The sequence below is a fragment of the Oncorhynchus keta genome, chromosome 24, assembly GCF_023373465.1.
Source record: "Oncorhynchus keta strain PuntledgeMale-10-30-2019 chromosome 24, Oket_V2, whole genome shotgun sequence".
NCBI lineage: Eukaryota > Metazoa > Chordata > Actinopteri > Salmoniformes > Salmonidae > Oncorhynchus > Oncorhynchus keta.
The window spans coordinates 14533772-14550984 of record NC_068444.1 but is presented as its reverse complement, the minus strand read 5'-3'; the positions used below and the strand labels follow the sequence as shown (position 1 = coordinate 14550984).

At 44.0% G+C, this 17213-nt stretch overlaps 2 protein-coding genes across 15 annotated transcripts in view; one reads left to right on the top strand and one right to left on the bottom strand.

Moving 5' to 3' along the window:
• Positions 1-67: 67 nt before the first annotated feature.
• LOC118402722 (serine/arginine-rich splicing factor 2-like) lies at positions 68-4828 on the bottom strand. 8 transcript variants are annotated; one of them, XR_004829550.2, is made up of 5 exons: positions 4307-4828; positions 2511-2817; positions 1646-1937; positions 1219-1315; positions 68-630 (listed from the first exon to the last, which is right to left on the bottom strand). XR_004829550.2 is itself a non-coding variant. In XM_035800912.2 (3 exons), the coding sequence occupies exons 1-2, from the start codon at positions 4666-4668 to the stop codon at positions 2544-2546; spliced, it is 636 nt and encodes a 211-aa protein (XP_035656805.1). In that variant the 5' UTR covers positions 4669-4828; the 3' UTR covers positions 68-1937; positions 2511-2543. The 8 variants fall into 8 exon arrangements, 2 of the variants coding, with proteins under 2 accessions (XP_035656805.1, XP_035656804.1); XR_004829551.2 differs by having other exon boundaries at positions 1736-1937; XR_004829549.2 differs by having other exon boundaries at positions 1219-1937.
• A 173-nt stretch (positions 4829-5001) lies between these two features.
• Positions 5002-17213, top strand: part of LOC118357686 (E3 ubiquitin ligase RNF157-like) — a 36271-nt gene continuing 24059 nt past the window's right edge. For all 7 annotated transcript variants that reach the window (XM_052477841.1, XM_052477840.1, XM_052477845.1 and 4 more), the window contains exons 1-3: positions 5002-5987; positions 8480-8598; positions 16672-16760. In XM_052477841.1, the coding sequence (XP_052333801.1) occupies positions 5900-5987; positions 8480-8598; positions 16672-16760 (296 nt within the window). In that variant the 5' untranslated portion in view covers positions 5002-5899. The remainder of the gene's footprint in view (positions 5988-8479; positions 8599-16671; positions 16761-17213) is intronic.

Sequence of the window (17213 nt, the reverse complement as noted above, 5' to 3'; positions counted from 1 at the left end):
GAAGGAGCCATTACCGACGGGCCTAAGGACTGTTAGGGCAGATCTTGTAACAAAATAGGGAATCAAATGAACCACAAATGTTTATTAGCATTCACCTAAAGCAGTTACAAGAAATATTGCGAGGGTACACAAAATCCACAGATTCATTTGTTAAGCTAGTGGAATGCCCTTCATCAAACCCTCCCCTATCGAGCCTTTTCCATCAACAATGTACAACCAGCTCACAACAGAGGGACTAAACCACAGTTGGAGGGGGGTTTGGGATAGGCTGGTGGAACAAGCTTGATCGAACAAGTTAAACGCAGCGATCAGGCTGGTTCCACCAGGCTAGGGTTGGGAGAGAGAGAATGGGAAAAAGGAGTGTATTTGTACATCAGGAATGGGAAGAGACCATATGAGAACAACACAGGGGGAGAGATGGCGTGATCAGATCTACCACCACATACTCTTACAAACCAGAACAAGGCAAACGGCAGCAGTAGCACCAAGACGAGCGCCGGGCGACAACTGCACCGGGCACTCACAGGGTACCGCAACACCCCCGCCAGCCACTGCACTGCCACCTCACCATCAGCACTGCATCGCACCTTAACAGCTAACCAGCAATACTCAACTGCTACACAACTGCGCCTAATGCACAAAAGATAACAAGAGAGGAGGGTTAGAATTCACAGGAAAGCAAACTTAGAACAGAGAAACGGCAAGAAACAAAATGATATAGCAGACATACGTTAGGCAAAAAACAAAAACAAACACTGCCATGCAGGTTAACCAATTACATAACACGTGACATTTGATACAATATTGGTTTATTATTGTTCCTTCTCACTTCCCTCTACATGTTACTGTTTTTGCTTAGAAAATAATGGAAAATATTTAGGGGCTATTCACTCTCCCTTTGCTAAAAATCAACTCTGCAAAAAAAAAACAAAAAAAAACACTTAACTCAAACCAGAATCTGTCTGTAGAGAATAAAAGACTACTAAATACAGAGAAAAGCTGTAGCTACTTCACCATAAAATGTTTTATTAACAAGATCAAATCAAAATTCAACAAACCAGCACTAACAATAAGACAAAATCCAGTATTCACCTCACAAAACCTTTAAACGTGTCCTCTACTCTAGTCATGGTAGTTATATCGCCTTGGTAATTATATAGTAGAGTCTTTCTGGGCAACTGAAACCAAATAAATCATTTTAGACCAAGTCACAATAACCTTTTGGTCAGTATTCTGTGGGGCATAGAGGGGTGTCCACTGGCAGACTTATGATCTGGTTGGCGTCCGCAGAGAAGAAGTCTCCATCGTATCTCACCTGGAAAGAAAAGACAAGCTGTGTTGGTGGCGGTCAAAAGATACGCTGCTAGTTTGAGAACAGTTTGATTGTCTAGTTGTGTCAATCTAAAGTCAAATGTACAGATCCGACCATTCCACCGAGAACTTGTCGGTTTGTTTTTAAAATGCCGATTTAACATGTCAATTGTCCATGTTACTGGTACAGAACTGACCCTTTCCCTTGTGGGCAGGAAATAAGTTCGTAACAGCGTCCGTCGTCTTCACACTCCAAGGGCCCCCAACCCAAAGCAACCGCTCAATATCACAATTGTTTGCTTATTTTTACTCAGGCATTTATTGGACAACAAACCTTGGGGTCCTCCCTCCTTCACCAGTGAGACCACAGACACAGCGGTACAGCCAGCAGAATTCTGTCTGTGGTCCTGTGAAAGTTCCGTACCTCACCACCACCTCACACCTCACCAACTGACAGCACGGACCACGCGTCGCCATTGACGACCTGCTCCATAGCAACCGCCATCGCACCCACCAACTCAGCAACAGGCAGGTCACATGGGCGGGTCGCGTCACACCACACTAACTGCTCTCACACTGCCATCTCTGCCACACCCCCACCTCTCTGTTTGACAAGAGGACCGCAGCTTGGAGGAGAGAATTCCACATTTAGGTAAACGAATGTTTGATTTTAGCACCCCGCCATAAATATAGCATCTCAAAAATAATAGGCCCATTTTATAAATATTGTAAACCATTTTTGCCTACTTTACTTCTGACCTTCCATGTAGATAAAATCCTAATGTTGGCTGATGTGTCAGTTTGGTTGGATGTAAAACATTGGTAGACACCCACACACTTGAATAAAAGCACTCAAGTGTACAGATATCCAGATTTATTTCCTGACTTGACCTTTGTACCCTGCAACTGCATGTTACTTGATGTGTGCACTGCTTTCTGAACTGGTTCTAAAACCTAGTTTACAATCGTAGTTTCCCTTGCAACAACCCAGGGTCAGGATTCTGCAGTCTTGACTGGTACGCTGCAACGCTGGTGACTAAACAAGACTAAAGTGTCACACTCAATATCAGACTGTCAAGGCTGCAGAACACTGTCCAACTGCATTTGAATTTAAACCTACTCTGTAGCCTCTCCTACACGAACCAAACTATCCTTACATATATGTGATGGTCACACCCCTTCTCCCCTTCCTTGTGTACCGTTTTAATGGCTCCGGGCTGGAGCTGTTGTTACTAAGAGTCAGTTCCGTTGTCCTCGGGGGACTTGGGCCTGCTCTTGGACCGCGACCTGGATTTGGAGCCTCTGTTGGAAGCCGGGCTGCGGGAGCGGGACCTGGAAGCACCACGGGACCTCGATCGAGATGGGGACTTGCTCTTGCGGGAGGTGCGGGACTTGGAACGGGATCTAGAGTCGGAACGAGACCGGGAGCGGCTGTAGTCACGGCCACGGGAGCGGCTCCTGCTCCGGGAACGACTGCGTCTGCGCCGACGGGGGCTGGCCGAACGACTGAGGGGGAAGAGGAGAAACATGGAGAAATCTTTACCCAGAGAAATGAACAGCAACGCGGGTTAAACAAGTCCCTGTCCTTTTGCAACTCACAAACGCAACTGAAAACATGGTACCTAGCTCTCTACAAAAAGTAAACAAACTACTTCCCCAGACAAAAACCCATGCAAATGCTTAACTTGCCTGGCGAAGTAGTTTGTTTACTTTTTGTAGAGAGCTAGGTACCATGTTTTCAGTTGCGTTTGTGAGTTGCAAATCTCCAATTAGCTTAGGTTTAAAGTAAAAAAAAATTGCAATTTCAAAAACTCCTACCCAAATAACGTGGACTTCATCCTAGTTTTATTTGTGGCCAACTCATAAAAAAAAAATCTAAAACCCCACCTCAATTTTTATCTCGTTTGAGATGGCAATTTCCCCAGAGGATGATGTCATCCTGAGGATTAGTTTACCAATCAGCGGTCTACTTGCATTAATATTTTTAACAGCGGTATATGCCCACGTTATTCGGTTGGGGGTACACCCACACCACTTCAACACAGGAAAGTTACTTTAACATACCGTCCAACTTCAGTTAAAAAGCAGTTCTCAGCTGTTAGCAGCCAATAGCCAGGTAATGGCACACAAGCTGCACACCATGCTTCTACACCTGCATTTGCTTGCTGTTTGTGGTTTTAGGAAGGGCTTTATAAATACATTTGATTTGACATTTCAGCAACAACAAAAAAACAGGTCGACATGTATTGTTTACGAGGTTTAATGCTTAATGAAATAATTTGGTAATGACTCAAATTGCAATCATCATATTTTAATTGCCAGTAAGAAACTGCTAGCCATTGGCTTCTAACAGCAGAACTGGTAGCTAAATAACAAGCACCAACAGGGCCGATCGCCCTCTTGCGGCGAAAGTAAGAACAGCCTTTCGGCTGTTGCAGTCAGGATTTTTTTTTACATTTTGGAGACTAGCGTTACGTAACTCAAAATAAATTTAGCACAGTATGTAAATGATAAGTGCAGGAGATTACAAAATGTATAAAAATGCTGTAATTAAACAATTAACTATGCAAAAGAGCAAAACCCGTGTGCATTAAGGAACTAGACACCTGGCTCAAATAAATGCCATCTCTAATAACACTTGTGTTCAGTGATTTAAGCAAATAAACGCATGTGGCACTAATTTAAGTTTTACGGAACTTAATTACCATTATTTAAGGAAAATTACTTCAAATATTTCATAGAAATGTGGAAACACGACTAAGTTTAAGTTTAATTATATTCTCTGAAAATATCTTATTATAATGATTCATGAAGATGTTATTCCACTAGGGTTAATATTTTAATAAGATAATTCAATCAGAAACATTTGTAATTTTGGGTATAGAATTGTCAACAAAAAATGCTTTGACTGAACTTGGCCAGTTACGTCATCGTTGCTGTATTTTTCAACAATTGCTAGTTACGATGTTTTATTCAAACTGAACCAAAAACGTACCTCCTGCTCCTGCGACCATAGCCTCCGTGCCTCCTTGGAGGTCCACCGCCGCCTCGGCGCCCGAAGTGAGAGTCTGGTGGACGGCCATAGCGCGCCATCTGGACTCGCAGTTCCCGCCCGTCAAGCAAGGCCCCGTCCATGGCGTCCATCGCGTCTTCAGCGTCGCGGTTATCGTGGAACCGCACGAAAGCGAACCCGCGGCTCTCCTTGGTGTACCGATCGCGGGGGATGTACACGTCTCCCACCCGGCCGTACTTCTCGAAAACTCGTCGTAGAGTCTCGGGAGAAGTTCGGTAGGTGAGATTGTCCACTTTGAGCGAGGTCATACCCTCGACATCGGGCGGCGGCCTTCCGTAGCTCATCTTTGCTCCTCAATGTGAAACAGCCAGACGATTACAAATCGAAAACAGACTATTCAGGACTTGTTTTCCGATTAAAATAGTTATTTTTGATAAAATTCGATGTTGTTTTGCCGATTTCCAGGCCTACCTCACACACGTTCTCTCAACTCCTTGCACGTGAAATGGCGGCGCCAGAGCTTCCTTGTTCTGTGTGGGCGGGTTCAGAACTCCTCCCGGTGCCCTACAGTGCCCCATAGAGGACTGGAGTAGTACAACAGTTAACGCTCTCAGATCATGTCAAGGTGGAAATAGCAACATTGTTCAAGTGTATTTTACGCCTGCTACATTAGGTTATACAAAAGCATACCGTTTGCACATTATAGGCTGCAACGCTGTATGTTATCAGTTTCTCATATTATTTTATCACTGTTCAGTTCAGATACAAGCCTATACTTGCCAAATTGCCTATCAATAATGATGCGTGTAGCCTAAATTGATTGTCTATTTCTGTCCAAATTTCAAAGACACATTTAATTTTATATATATATATATAATTACGCAGCTCTGCATGTCGTTGTAACAGTCACTATACATTGCATTATTAAGCCATCATCTGCTGCAGCATTGCAGTGATTCGTTCCCACATTTGGGGAAGGTCACGTTATAGCGAACCGGGAGCTGTCTGCCTGCTGATATTGTACTGCGCAAAACCCATAGTCCGGATTTGTGCCTGACGTCATGGGTAGCCACCATTAGATTCGTTCTTTGACAATTGGAACACGGAGAGTCCAAGCAAAGATAGCCATCAGCATCCCCGCACGGCCTTACAAACGGGAGAGAACAAACAGAAACGATGTCGAGTGGACCGTTATACGGCGCTACATAGGGAGATACCTCGTTTTCCTCCTCAAAGCTGCCCCCGAAAAGCGCTGCAGTGGAGAGGAGAATGCGTCGCTAAGTGAAAGGATACAAAGCTTTGCTGTTAAAGGGACGCAGTTGTTGCTTTTCTGCCTCTAAACAAACAGTGACAGTCCCACGGGGCTTTGGATAAAGCAATAACAACAACTAATCCCCAGAACGAGCACAACAACTAGGCTACGGCTGCTAACGGCAGGGAACCAAGGACATAAACCAAGAATAACAATGGAAACGGCAGTAGGAACTGGTTTAAGTTAAAGACAATATAGTTTTTGGAGAATAGCGAATGTTTTCTTGGTATGTACGTTAATTTGAGATTTTATATTCTGTGGAAATGGGAGCTTTGACCAGCAGACAAAATGCAGGAGTGGAAGAGGTCGATGTACCGTCCAACTCGGTGTACCGCTATCCACCGAAATCTGGTAAGTGGTGCCTGTGCCTCATTGGCAACAGCACACTCATGAATAGGAGCGAACCTAGCCTGGAAACGCCACATTGAATTCTATGTCAGGCATAAATGAGTTTATCAGGATAGTTTCCTGTCATTAGCTGTACAAGCCAGAATGTTGAATAGAATTATATTTTAAAGGCCCTTTGCAGTCAAAAGCATGACTTTTCCCGTGTTATATATTTCCATAATGAGGTAGGAATAATACTGTGAAATTGTGAACATGATGATATACCTTTTTTTGTGTAAGAGCTGTTTGAAGATACCGCCTGAGATTTCAACCTTTTTTGGTGGGATGGAGTTTTGGCCTTCCATGCTTATAATCACCATGTGTTAAATGCACTAATAGACCAATAAGAAAGAGAGTTCCAAACCTCTCTGCCAATAATATCTAATTTTCAGTTTTCCCCTCTCAGACCAATCCCCAAATTCTTGCTTGAGAAATTGCTCTTGCTAAGAAGCTATTTTTGTTGGTCTCAACTAAAATGGTCAAAAACAAATCACAGTAAGTTACTTAATTGTTACCCAGACAATATTTGATATTAAAGTGTCCACTTACATTTTTCAAATGACCGATTTTAAAATCAGTTTATTTATGGCCCTGTAAATCGAACCCTGCCCTTATGCTAGGTATAAGATACAACATGAGTGGTAACGGATGTGTGTGTGGAGGAGGGTTGATATCCAAGGACACAGAGACAGCCAGTGTAACCAGACTCCCTGTCTGCCATTCTACTGCATCTGAATCTCTGGCTGCAGGTCCTTAGATTATGTAGAGGAGTATGTCTGGCTGCAGGTCCTTAGATTATGTAGAGGAGTATGTCTGGCTGCAGGTCCTTAGATTATGTAGAGGAGTATGTCTGGCTGCAGGTCCTTAGATTATGTAGAGGAGTATGTCTGGCTGCAGGTCCTTAGATTATGTAGAGGAGTATGTCTGGCTGCAGGTCCTTAGATTATGTAGAGGAGTATGTCTGGCTGCAGGTCCTTAGATTATGTCTCCCTTTGTCTCTGGTTAAGTCCAAAAATGGCACCCTCCTTAACTGTGCTACTTCTGACCAGGGCCCGTCGTTCACTATGGGTATAGGGTACCATTCCAGACTCAAACCCTGTTTCTGCAAAGGGAAGGATCACTGCCGCTACCTCGCTCTCCAACCAAGGTGCATAAATTTAAGCGCAAACTGAAGAAGAGAGGCTATTCAGCAACACTTGGAGGACAATGAAATTAAGTAAATAAACATCTTTATTGCTAATACCCATCCTCCCAAATGATCTGCATTCATTTTGGATTCTCATAGGCATACTTTCACCCAGCGGTGCAAATTTGGTTTTAGAAGTGGGGGGGACATCATTTTTATAATATTTTTTAAAATCCAGCTGGATAAACACTCCAAAACAGTTTACCCGACCGCTTGGAGGCATCAACATGGTCCTAAAGCACACCGTTGCCTCGTTTTGTATCACATTCCAATGATAAAATTGGGGGGGGGCATGTCCCCTCGTTCCCAGTGAAAGTTGCGCCCCTGCGTTCACTTATCCAGTCATGACAGATCAGTCATTACAGTTAAGAAGAGAGAATCGTTTTCTTTTTTAGAAGAAAGTGGTATAAGTGTTAGCATGCTGAGCTAAAGGGTATGAATTAGCCTAGGGAGCTAACACAAGGCTGTCTGCGTTTCTATGACCCATACATTCTAATTATTTCTCCACCAGGCAGTGTCACAAAAAAAGGTGTTTTGTTCCTGATCAGAATCATCCATTTATTTAAATCTTACCTTTATTTAACTAGGCAAGTCAGTTAAGAACAAATTCTTATTTTCAATGACGGCCTAGGAACAGTGGGTTAACTGCCTGTTCCAGGGCAGAATGACAGATTGGTACCTTGTCAGCTCAGGGGTTTGAACTTGCAACCTTTCAATTACTAGTCCAACACTCTAACCACTAGGCTACCCTGCCGCCCCAATTTCTGAGTTGAAAAACACAAAGTGCTTTTACAAGCACTGCTTGTGGGGTGGAAACAGCCGGAACAGCTACGTTGATTCAGACCAGCCAACCCTAGTCTGCTGTTTACCAGACATTACTTTACTGTGTAACCACAGATCTAGGATCAGTTAGATGCAAGTGGCTGTTCCACTGGTTGTCATAAGGTGTATGCACAATTTGATCTGGATAAGAGCGTCTGCTAAATGACTTAAATGTAAATGTAAATGTAAGTTACATTACCACAAACCGTAATTTAACAAATAGGGGGATAAAGACATTTCTGATATAAAATCAGTGCTTAGAGGCAATGTCTACTGTACCTATTCCCTTTCTGTTTCTCCCCCTATTGGCTAAGATTAGAACCAGGGTTGGAACACCTTGTCCTAGCTCGTGAGCTCCTTTAACTGTCCTCTGTTCAAGTAAAAGGGGAGAACTATTTGGTCTGTATTGGGATCAGGTTTGCTCACTTCCTCTTCTTGTTCCCCACAGGAAGCTACTTTGCCAACCACTTCATCATGGGCGGGGAGAAGTTTGACTCCACCCACCCCGAGGGATACCTGTTCGGAGAGAACACTGACCTCAACTTCCTGGGAATCAGACCAGTGGCGGTACTGATTCTCACACTAAGCTACACTACACTAAACTAAACCTGGGTTCAAATATGATTTACTATTTAAGGTATTTAAATTACTTTCAAAGACATTTGGAAGTAAGTATTCAAATATTTTTTATTTTAAAAGGCAAATTGTTGAATATTGGAATGTATTTAGAAATACACTTGGCAAGCATTTGAAAATACTCACATACACAACATCTTTCTCTCTGTCTTACTCTCTCTACATTTTGGTCATTTAGTAGAAGCTTTTATCCAGAGTGACTTACAGTAAGTAGTGAGTGCATACATTTTGTATTGGTCTCCTGTGAGAATCAAACCCACAACCCTGGCATTGCAAGCATCATGCTGTACCAACTGAGCTACACAGGATATCTCTGTGTCTCTCTCTTTCTCTGTCTCTGTGTCTCTCTCAAATACCGTTATATAAGTCATCCTGCCCTCTCTAAGCAGATGGCAATGTAGAGCCACATCTCTCTTCCCCACTCACTACATCTCTCTCCCGGAGTTGTTAACTGTGATCTGCAGCACAGGTCTAGTGTATTTCAGATGTTATTGACCCCTACTCTGGATTTGTACAGCTGTGTGTGTGTGCGTGCGACTGGAAGTACACAAGCCTGTGATGTTGGGGATTTAGACAGCAGCTTACTGCAGTAATTATGGTTGGAAAAGGAGAGTATATTACTGGAAACTTTTAAAGTTTACCAGTAAACTACCAGAATTCAATCTATCTTTCAAGGATTTGAAGTAATCTCACAAGACATGTAGTGGCCCTTTTGGGTATTTTAGATAATCACAGGTGTCTGTAATTATCTCTGGCCCTCTGTGTGACCTTATCACGTGTCAATTATATCACACCATTAAATAAGATGATTTAAAAATAAACAAATAGTATGACAAAGTTTTAAAGCATTATCTTAAATATAAACCACAAAGTTAATGAATACCATTGGTGTTTAATATGAGCATTTCAGCATAGTATCCTATTTTAGGCACTTTTATTTATTTTAGCCACTGTGCTTTTACACCTGCATTGTTTGCTGTTTGGGGTTTTAGGCTGGGTTTCTGTACAGCACTTTGAGATATCAGCTGATGTACGAAGGGCTATATAAATAAATTTGATTTGATTTGATTTGACTAAAACAATATGTATTTGTTATCAATGTTTTGTGGTCAAACTGGTGGCAGTTGTGAAGAAAAGTCAATAATTGGAAGAGTTGAAGAGTTAATTGAAAATAATGCTGTTGTTGATTGGTTGTTTTTGTTCATTAATTAGGCAATTTTCTCTTGAACCATATGGTCTATCTACTAGAAAGTCATGGAAAATATTGACATACAGTTGAAGTCTGAAGTTTACATACACCTTAGCCAAATGCATTTAAACTCAGTTTTTCACAGTTCCTGACATTTAATCCTAGTAGAAATTCCCTGTCAGTTAGGATCACCACTTTATTTTAAGAATGTGAAATGTCAGAATAATAGTAGAGAGAATGATTTATTTAAGCTTTTATTTCTTTCATCACATTCCCAGTGGGTCAGAAGTTTACATACACTCAATTAGTACATTTACATTTACATTTAAGTCATTTAGCAGACGCTCTTATCCAGAGCGACTTAGCATTGCCTTTAAATTGTTTAACTTGAGTCAAACGTTTCGGGTAGCCTTCCACAAGCTACCCACAATAAGTTGGGTAATTTTGGCCCATTCCTTCTGACAGAGGTTTGTAGGCCTCCTTACTCGATATATATATATATGTATGTATATGTGTGTGTGTGTGTGTATATAGCAATCACATCCGTATCCATGAAGTGCTTTGAAAGGTTGGTAATGGCTCACATCAACACCATTATCCCAGAAACCCTAGACCCACTCCAATTTGTATACCACCCAAATAGATCAACAGATGATGCAATCTCTATTGTACTCCACACTGCCTTTTTCCACCTGGACAAAAGGAACACTTATGTGAGAATGCTATTCATTGACTACAGCTCAGCATTCAACACTATAGTGCCCTCAAAGGTCATTACTAAGCTAAGGATCCTAGGACTAAACACCTCCCTCTGCAACTGGATCCTGGACTTCCTGACGGGCCGCCCCCAGGTGGTGAGGGTAGGTAACAACACATCTGCCACGCAGATCCTCAACACTGGAGCTCCCCAGGGGTGCATGCTCAGTTCCCTCCTGTACTCTCGATCCCTCCGATGTCAACAACTACAGACCAGTATCCCTTCTTTCTTTTCTCTCCAAGACTCTTGAACATGCCGTCCTTGGCCAGCTCTGCCGCTATCTCTCTCAGAATGACCTTCTTGATCCAAATCAGTCAGGTTTCAAGACTAGTCATTCAACTGAGACTGCTCTTCTCTGCATCACGGAGGCGCTCCGCACTGCTAAAGCTAACTCTCTCTCCTCTGCTCTCATCCTTCTAGACCTATCGGCTGCCTTCGATACTGTGAACCATCAGATCCTCCTCTCCACCCTCTCCGAGTTGGGCATCTCCGGCGCGGCCCACGCTTGGATTGCGTCCTACCTGACAGGTCGCTCCTACCAGGTGGCGTGGCGAGAATCTGTCTCCTCACCACGCTCTCACCACTGGTGTCCCCCAGGGCTCTGTTCTAGGCCCTCTCCTATTCTCGCTATACACCAAGTCACTTGGCTCTGTCATAACCTCACATGGTCTCTCCTATCATTGCTATGCAGACGACACACAATTAATCTTCTCCTTTCCCCCTTCTGATGACCAGGTGGCGAATCGCATCTCTGCATGTCTGGCAGACATATCAGTGTGGATGACGGATCACCACCTCAAGCTGAACCTCGGCAAGACGGAGCTGCTCTTCCTCCCGGGGAAGGACTGCCCGTTCCATGATCTCGCCATCACGGTTGACAACTCCATTGTGTCCTCCTCCCAGAGCGCTAAGAACCTTGGCGTGATCCTGGACAACACCCTGTCGTTCTCAACTAACATCAAGGCGGTGGCCCGCTCCTGTAGGTTCATGCTCTACAACATCCGCAGAGTACGATCCTGCCTCACACAGGAAGCGGCGCAGGTCCTAATCCAGGCACTTGTCATCTCCCGTCTGGATTACTGCAACTCGCTGTTGGCTGGGCTCCCTGCCTGTGCCATTAAACCCCTACAACTCATCCAGAACGCCGCAGCCCGTCTGGTGTTCAACCTTCCCAAGTTCTCTCACGTCACCCCGCTCCTCCGCTCTCTCCACTGGCTTCCAGTTGAAGCTCGCATCCGCTACAAGACCATGGTGCTTGCCTACGGAGCTGTGAGGGGAACGGCACCTCAGTACCTCCAGGCTCTGATCAGGCCCTACACCCAAACAAGGGCACTGCGTTCATCCACCTCTGGCCTGCTCGCCTCCCTACCACTGAGGAAGTACAGTTCCCGCTCAGCCCAGTCAAAACTGTTCGCTGCTCTGGCCCCCAATGGTGGAACAAACTCCCTCACGACGCCAGGACAGCGGAGTCAATCACCACCTTCCGGAGACACCTGAAACCCCACCTCTTTAAGGAATACCTAGGATAGGATAAGTAATCCTTCTCACCCCCCAAAAGATTTAGATGCACTATTGTAAAGTGGCTGTTCCACTGGATGTCATAAGGTGAATGCACCAATTTGTAAGTCGCTCTGGATAAGAGCGTCTGCTAAATTAAATTAAATGTAAATGTAAATGTTCACCTAACACCTTTTTTGCACTATTGGTTAGAGCCTGTAAGTAAGCATTTCACTATAAGGTCTACACTTGATGTATTCGGCACACGTGACAAACTTTGAATTGATTTGAAGGTCCTTTGCTGTTGTCCTGGGATTGATTTGCACTTTTCCCACCAAAGTAGGTTCATCTCTAGGAGACAGAACACGTCTCCTTCCTGAGCGGTATGACGGCTGCGTGGTCCCATGGTGTTTATACTTGCGTACTATTGTTTGTACAGATGATCGTGGTACCTTGAGGTGTTTGGACATTGCTCCCAAGGATCAACCAGACTTGTGGAGGTCTACAATTATTTTTCTGAGGTCTTGGCTGATTACATTTGATTTTCCAATGATGTAAAGCAAAGCTGCACTGAGTTTGAAGGTAGGCCTTGAAATATATCCATAGTTAAACCTCCAACTGACTCAAATTATGTCAATTAGCCTATCAAAGCTTCTAAAGCCATTACATTTTTGGGAATTTTCCAAGCTGTTTAAAGGCACAGTCAACTTAGTTTATGTATATTTCTGACCCACTGGAATAGTGATACTGTGAATTATAAGTGAAACAATCTTTCTGTAAACAATTGTTGGAAAAATTACTTGTGTCAAGCACAAAGTAGACGTCCTAACCGACTTGCCATAACTATAGTTTGTTAACAAGAAATTTGTGGAGTGGTTGAAAAACCACCACAAAAAAAGTTTTAATGACTCCAACCTAAGTGTATGTAAACATCCGACTTCAACTGTACATAAAAAATTAGTACTATATATTCATACTTTAAAAAAAAAGTTATTGAAGTATAAATGACCAAATTTATAATAGATTGTCACACATTTTCTGATAATTACTGAAGATTCCGGTAACTTTGGTAGATTACTGGTAGCTTTGCAACCTGACCTGTAAAACAGAGTCACATTAAGACTATAGAGAGAGAGAGAGAGAGAGGTGTGTGTGTGTGTGTGTGTGTGTGTGTGTGTGTGTGTGTGTGTGTGTGTGTGTGTGTGTGTGTGTGTGTGTGTGTGTGTGTGTGTGTGTGTGTGTGTGTGTGTGTGTGCGTGTGCGTGTGTGTGTGCATGTTCAGATCTCATAGCAGAACTCTGCTGGAGTGTGTTTTTTTAATGTGTCGGTATCCCGTATTTTAACAGCAGGACCCTTTCCTGGAACACACACACACACACACACACACACACACACACACACACACACACACACACACACACACACACACACACACACACACACACACACACCTCCCCCCAGAAGAGCTGTGTAGAGGTATCCAACCACATCCTCCCTCCCTACTGGATGGCATGTTCCATAGAGGTTCTTCTATACACATTTTACAGTACATTCAGTCATTTATCCAGAATGACTTACAAAAAGTGCATTCGTCTAAAATAAGGAAACAACCGCAGATCAAGGTCACTAAACCTGTTGTCTATAAAATGGCACGTTATCAGCCTGACCGTGCCAGGATGAATAAAGAAGTATAAACCACACCTTCAACATAATGCATTTGAGATTTGAGAGTTTAATGCAGGAAAGGTTACAAGGTATGAATGTAGAATAATGTTATTCAGAATGAATTTGAGCTCGGAATGAGGTTGATGATTGTTAGATGGTTGTAGAATGGAAGAGTCTTGAAAGGTGCCGTCAGAGATGGTGTTGTAAGACGAAGAGGAAAACTTGATGATTTAAGTGATGGTTCGGGATGGTTGAAGCATCGTGATGGTTCGGGATGGTTGATGGCTTGATGGATCAGGATGTTTGGTGGCGCTTAATGGTTGGTGCAGGTTGATGGTTGGTGCAGGTTGATGGTTGGTGGAGGTTGATGGTTGGTGGAGGTTGATGGTTGGTGGAGGTTGATGGTTGGTGGAGGTTGATGGTTGGTGGAGGATGATGGTTGGTGGAGGACGATGGTTGGTGGAGGACGATGGTTGGTGGAGGACGATGGTTGGTGGAGGATGATGGTTGGTGGAGGATGATGGTTGGTGGAGGTTGATGGTTGGTGGAGGATGATGGTTGGTGGAGGATGATGGTTGGTGGAGCTTAATGGTTGGTGGAGGTTGATGGTTGGTGGAGGATGATGGTTGGTGGAGGATGATGGTTGGTGGAGGATGATGGTTAGTGGAGGATAATGGTTGGTGGAGGACGATGGTTGGTGGAGCTTAATGGTTGGTGGAAGTTGATGGTTGGTGGAGGTTATGGTTGGTGGAGGATGATGGTTGGTGGAGGATGATGGTTGGTGGAGGTTGATGGTTGGTGGAGGATGATGGTTGGTGGAGGTTGATGGTTGGTGGAGGATGATGGTTGGTGGAGGTTGATGGTTGGTGGAGGATGATGGTTGGTGGAGGATGATGGTTGGTGGAGGATGATGGTTGGTGGAGGATGATGGTTGGTGGAGGATGATGGTTGGTGGAGGATGATGGTTGGTGGAGGATGGTGGTTGGTGGAGGATGGTGGTTGGTGGAGCTTAATGGTTGGTGGATGTTGGTGGTTGATTGTTGGTGGAGGATGATGTTTGGTGGAGCTTAATGGTTGGTGGAGGATGATGGTTGATGGTTGGTGGACGTTGATGGTTGATTGTTGGTGGAGGATAATGGTTGGTGGAGGATGATGGTTGGTGGAGGTTGATGGTTGATTGTTGGTGGAGGATGATGGTTGGTGGAGGATGATGGTTGGTGGAGGATGATGGTTGGTGGACGTTGATGGTTGATTGTTGGTGGAGGATGATGGTTGGTGGAGGATGATGGTTGGTGGAGGTTGATCGTTGGTGGATGTTGGTGGAGGATGACGGTTGGTGGAGCTTAATGGTTGGTGGAGGATGATGGTTGATGGTTGGTGGAGGATGATGGTTGATGGTTGGTGGACGTTGATGGTTGATTGTTGGTGGAGGATGATGGTTGGTGGAGGATGATGGTTGGTGGAGGATGATGGTTGGTGGAGGATGATGGTTGGTGGAGGATGATGGTTGGTGGAGGATGATGGTTGGTGGAGGATGATGGTTGGTGGAGGTTGATGGTTGGTGGAGGTTGATGGTTGATGGTTGGTGGATGGTTGATGGTTGATTGTTGGTGGAGGGATGATGGTTGATGGTTGGTGGACGTTGATGGTTGATTGTTGGTGGAGGATGATGGTTGGTGGAGGATGATGGTTGGTGGAGGATGATGGTTGGTGGAGGATGATGGTTGGTGGAGGATGATGGTTGGTGGAGGATGATGGTTGGTGGAGGATGATGGTTGGTGGAGGATGATGGTTGGTGGAGGATGATGGTTGGTGGAGGATGATGGTTGATTGTTGGTGGAGGATGATGTTTGGTGGAGCTTAATGGTTGGTGTAGGTTGATGGTTGGTGGAAGTTGATGGTTGATGGTTGGTGGAGGATGATGGTTGGTGGAGGATGATGGTTGGTGGAGGATGATGGTTGGTGGAGGATGATGGTTGGTGGAGGATGGTGGTTGGTGGAGGATGATGGTTGGTGGAGGATGATGGTTGGTGGAGGATGATGGTTGGTGGAGGATGATGTTTGGTGGAGCTTAATGGTTGGTGGAGGATGATGGTTGGTGGAGGTTGATGGTTGATTGTTGGTGGAGGATGATGTTTGATGGAGCTTAATGGTTGGTGGAGGATGATGGTTGATGGTTGGTGGAGGATGATGGTTGATGGTTGGTGGATGTTGATGGTTGATTGTTGGTGGAGGATGATGTTTGGTGGAGCTTAATGGTTGGTGGAGGATGATGGTTGGGGAGGATGTTGCTTGGTCGTCGCATGGATCGGGAAGGGGAGATGAAGACTGAGTGTTGGGGTGGGAGTCCTGGTGGTCTCTGCTTCTCAGCACAGAGTTAATCCCCCTTATGGCCCCTGAAAAACAAGGAGAAGGGAGGAGACGTGTGGTGGAGGGATGAGAAATACAACAACAGATTAGGATAACAGGATCTGGATACTATAGACGCAGCCATTCACTGGCGAGGGGATTGTTTGATTGTTGAGAGGGCAGGAGATTTCATTTGTTACAGGTGTCGTCTTTCCTCCCAAACTTGAGTTACTTTACACAAACATCATAATGTCAGTTAAATAGTTAAGCGTTGGACATTTTGTATTTTTGACCCACTCAACTCTCTTCTTACACAGACAGCAACAAAAACATAGTACACCGGGGAAAGACGCTCAGATTGTGCAAAGTCCAGTAATAAAAGCTGGGAAAGAAAATGTATCTATTGTTTTAAGTGGGTGAAGTATCCAGGACAATGCTTTGCACTAACTCACCTGATTCAACTGATCAAGGGCTTGGTGATTAGTTGATCATGTGACACTTTTGTCATTGTTATTGATGTGACCTTTTGTGATTGGTTCCTTTACAGTTTCCCTATGCGGCCCCGCCTCCTCAGGAGCCAGTAAAGACGCTACGAAGCCTTATAAACATCCGTAAAGATACACTCAGGCTCGTACGGTGAGTATCTCACACACAATTTACTTCTAGTTTATATCCCCTTCATTATTATTTTACTTATGCTTACAGATCTTAATTGCATCACCCTTTTGTTACTGAGAATTTTACCGCACAGTAGGAAATGCAAACTTGTAGTTTGTTTGAGGTTTAAAAGGCTTCTAAAGTTTGTAATTTCCACTTTTAAAATGTTAGACTTGATTTTCTCAAAGGAAAATGTATCAACCCCTACAAAAAAAGATCCATTAATTATAATCCACATAATAATTCATAATTCTTTACGTCCTGTCTCAAACCGGCTCAAATTAAAATCCTACATCTGTAGTCTGTTTTATTGCACTAGTCCAACATCTCAACTTCTCCCCCCCCCAGAACCAAATAGCTGGCCGGAGGCTTTCACAAGCTTTGGTTGTGGGTTGCCGAGTTTACTCCCTATACTGTAATGACAGTATTGGA

What these genes read in the sequence shown, in the direction of transcription:
- LOC118402722 (XM_035800912.2), bottom strand. Translation starts at nt 4,668, where the DNA reads ATGAGCTACGGAAGGCCGCCGCCCGATGTCGAGGGTATGACCTCGCTC. An exon ending in TATGGTCGCAGGAGCAGGAG is followed by an intron (nt 2,818 to 4,306) that starts GTACGTTTTTGG and finishes CTTCCCCCTCAG; the next exon opens with TCGTTCGGCCAGCCCCCGTC.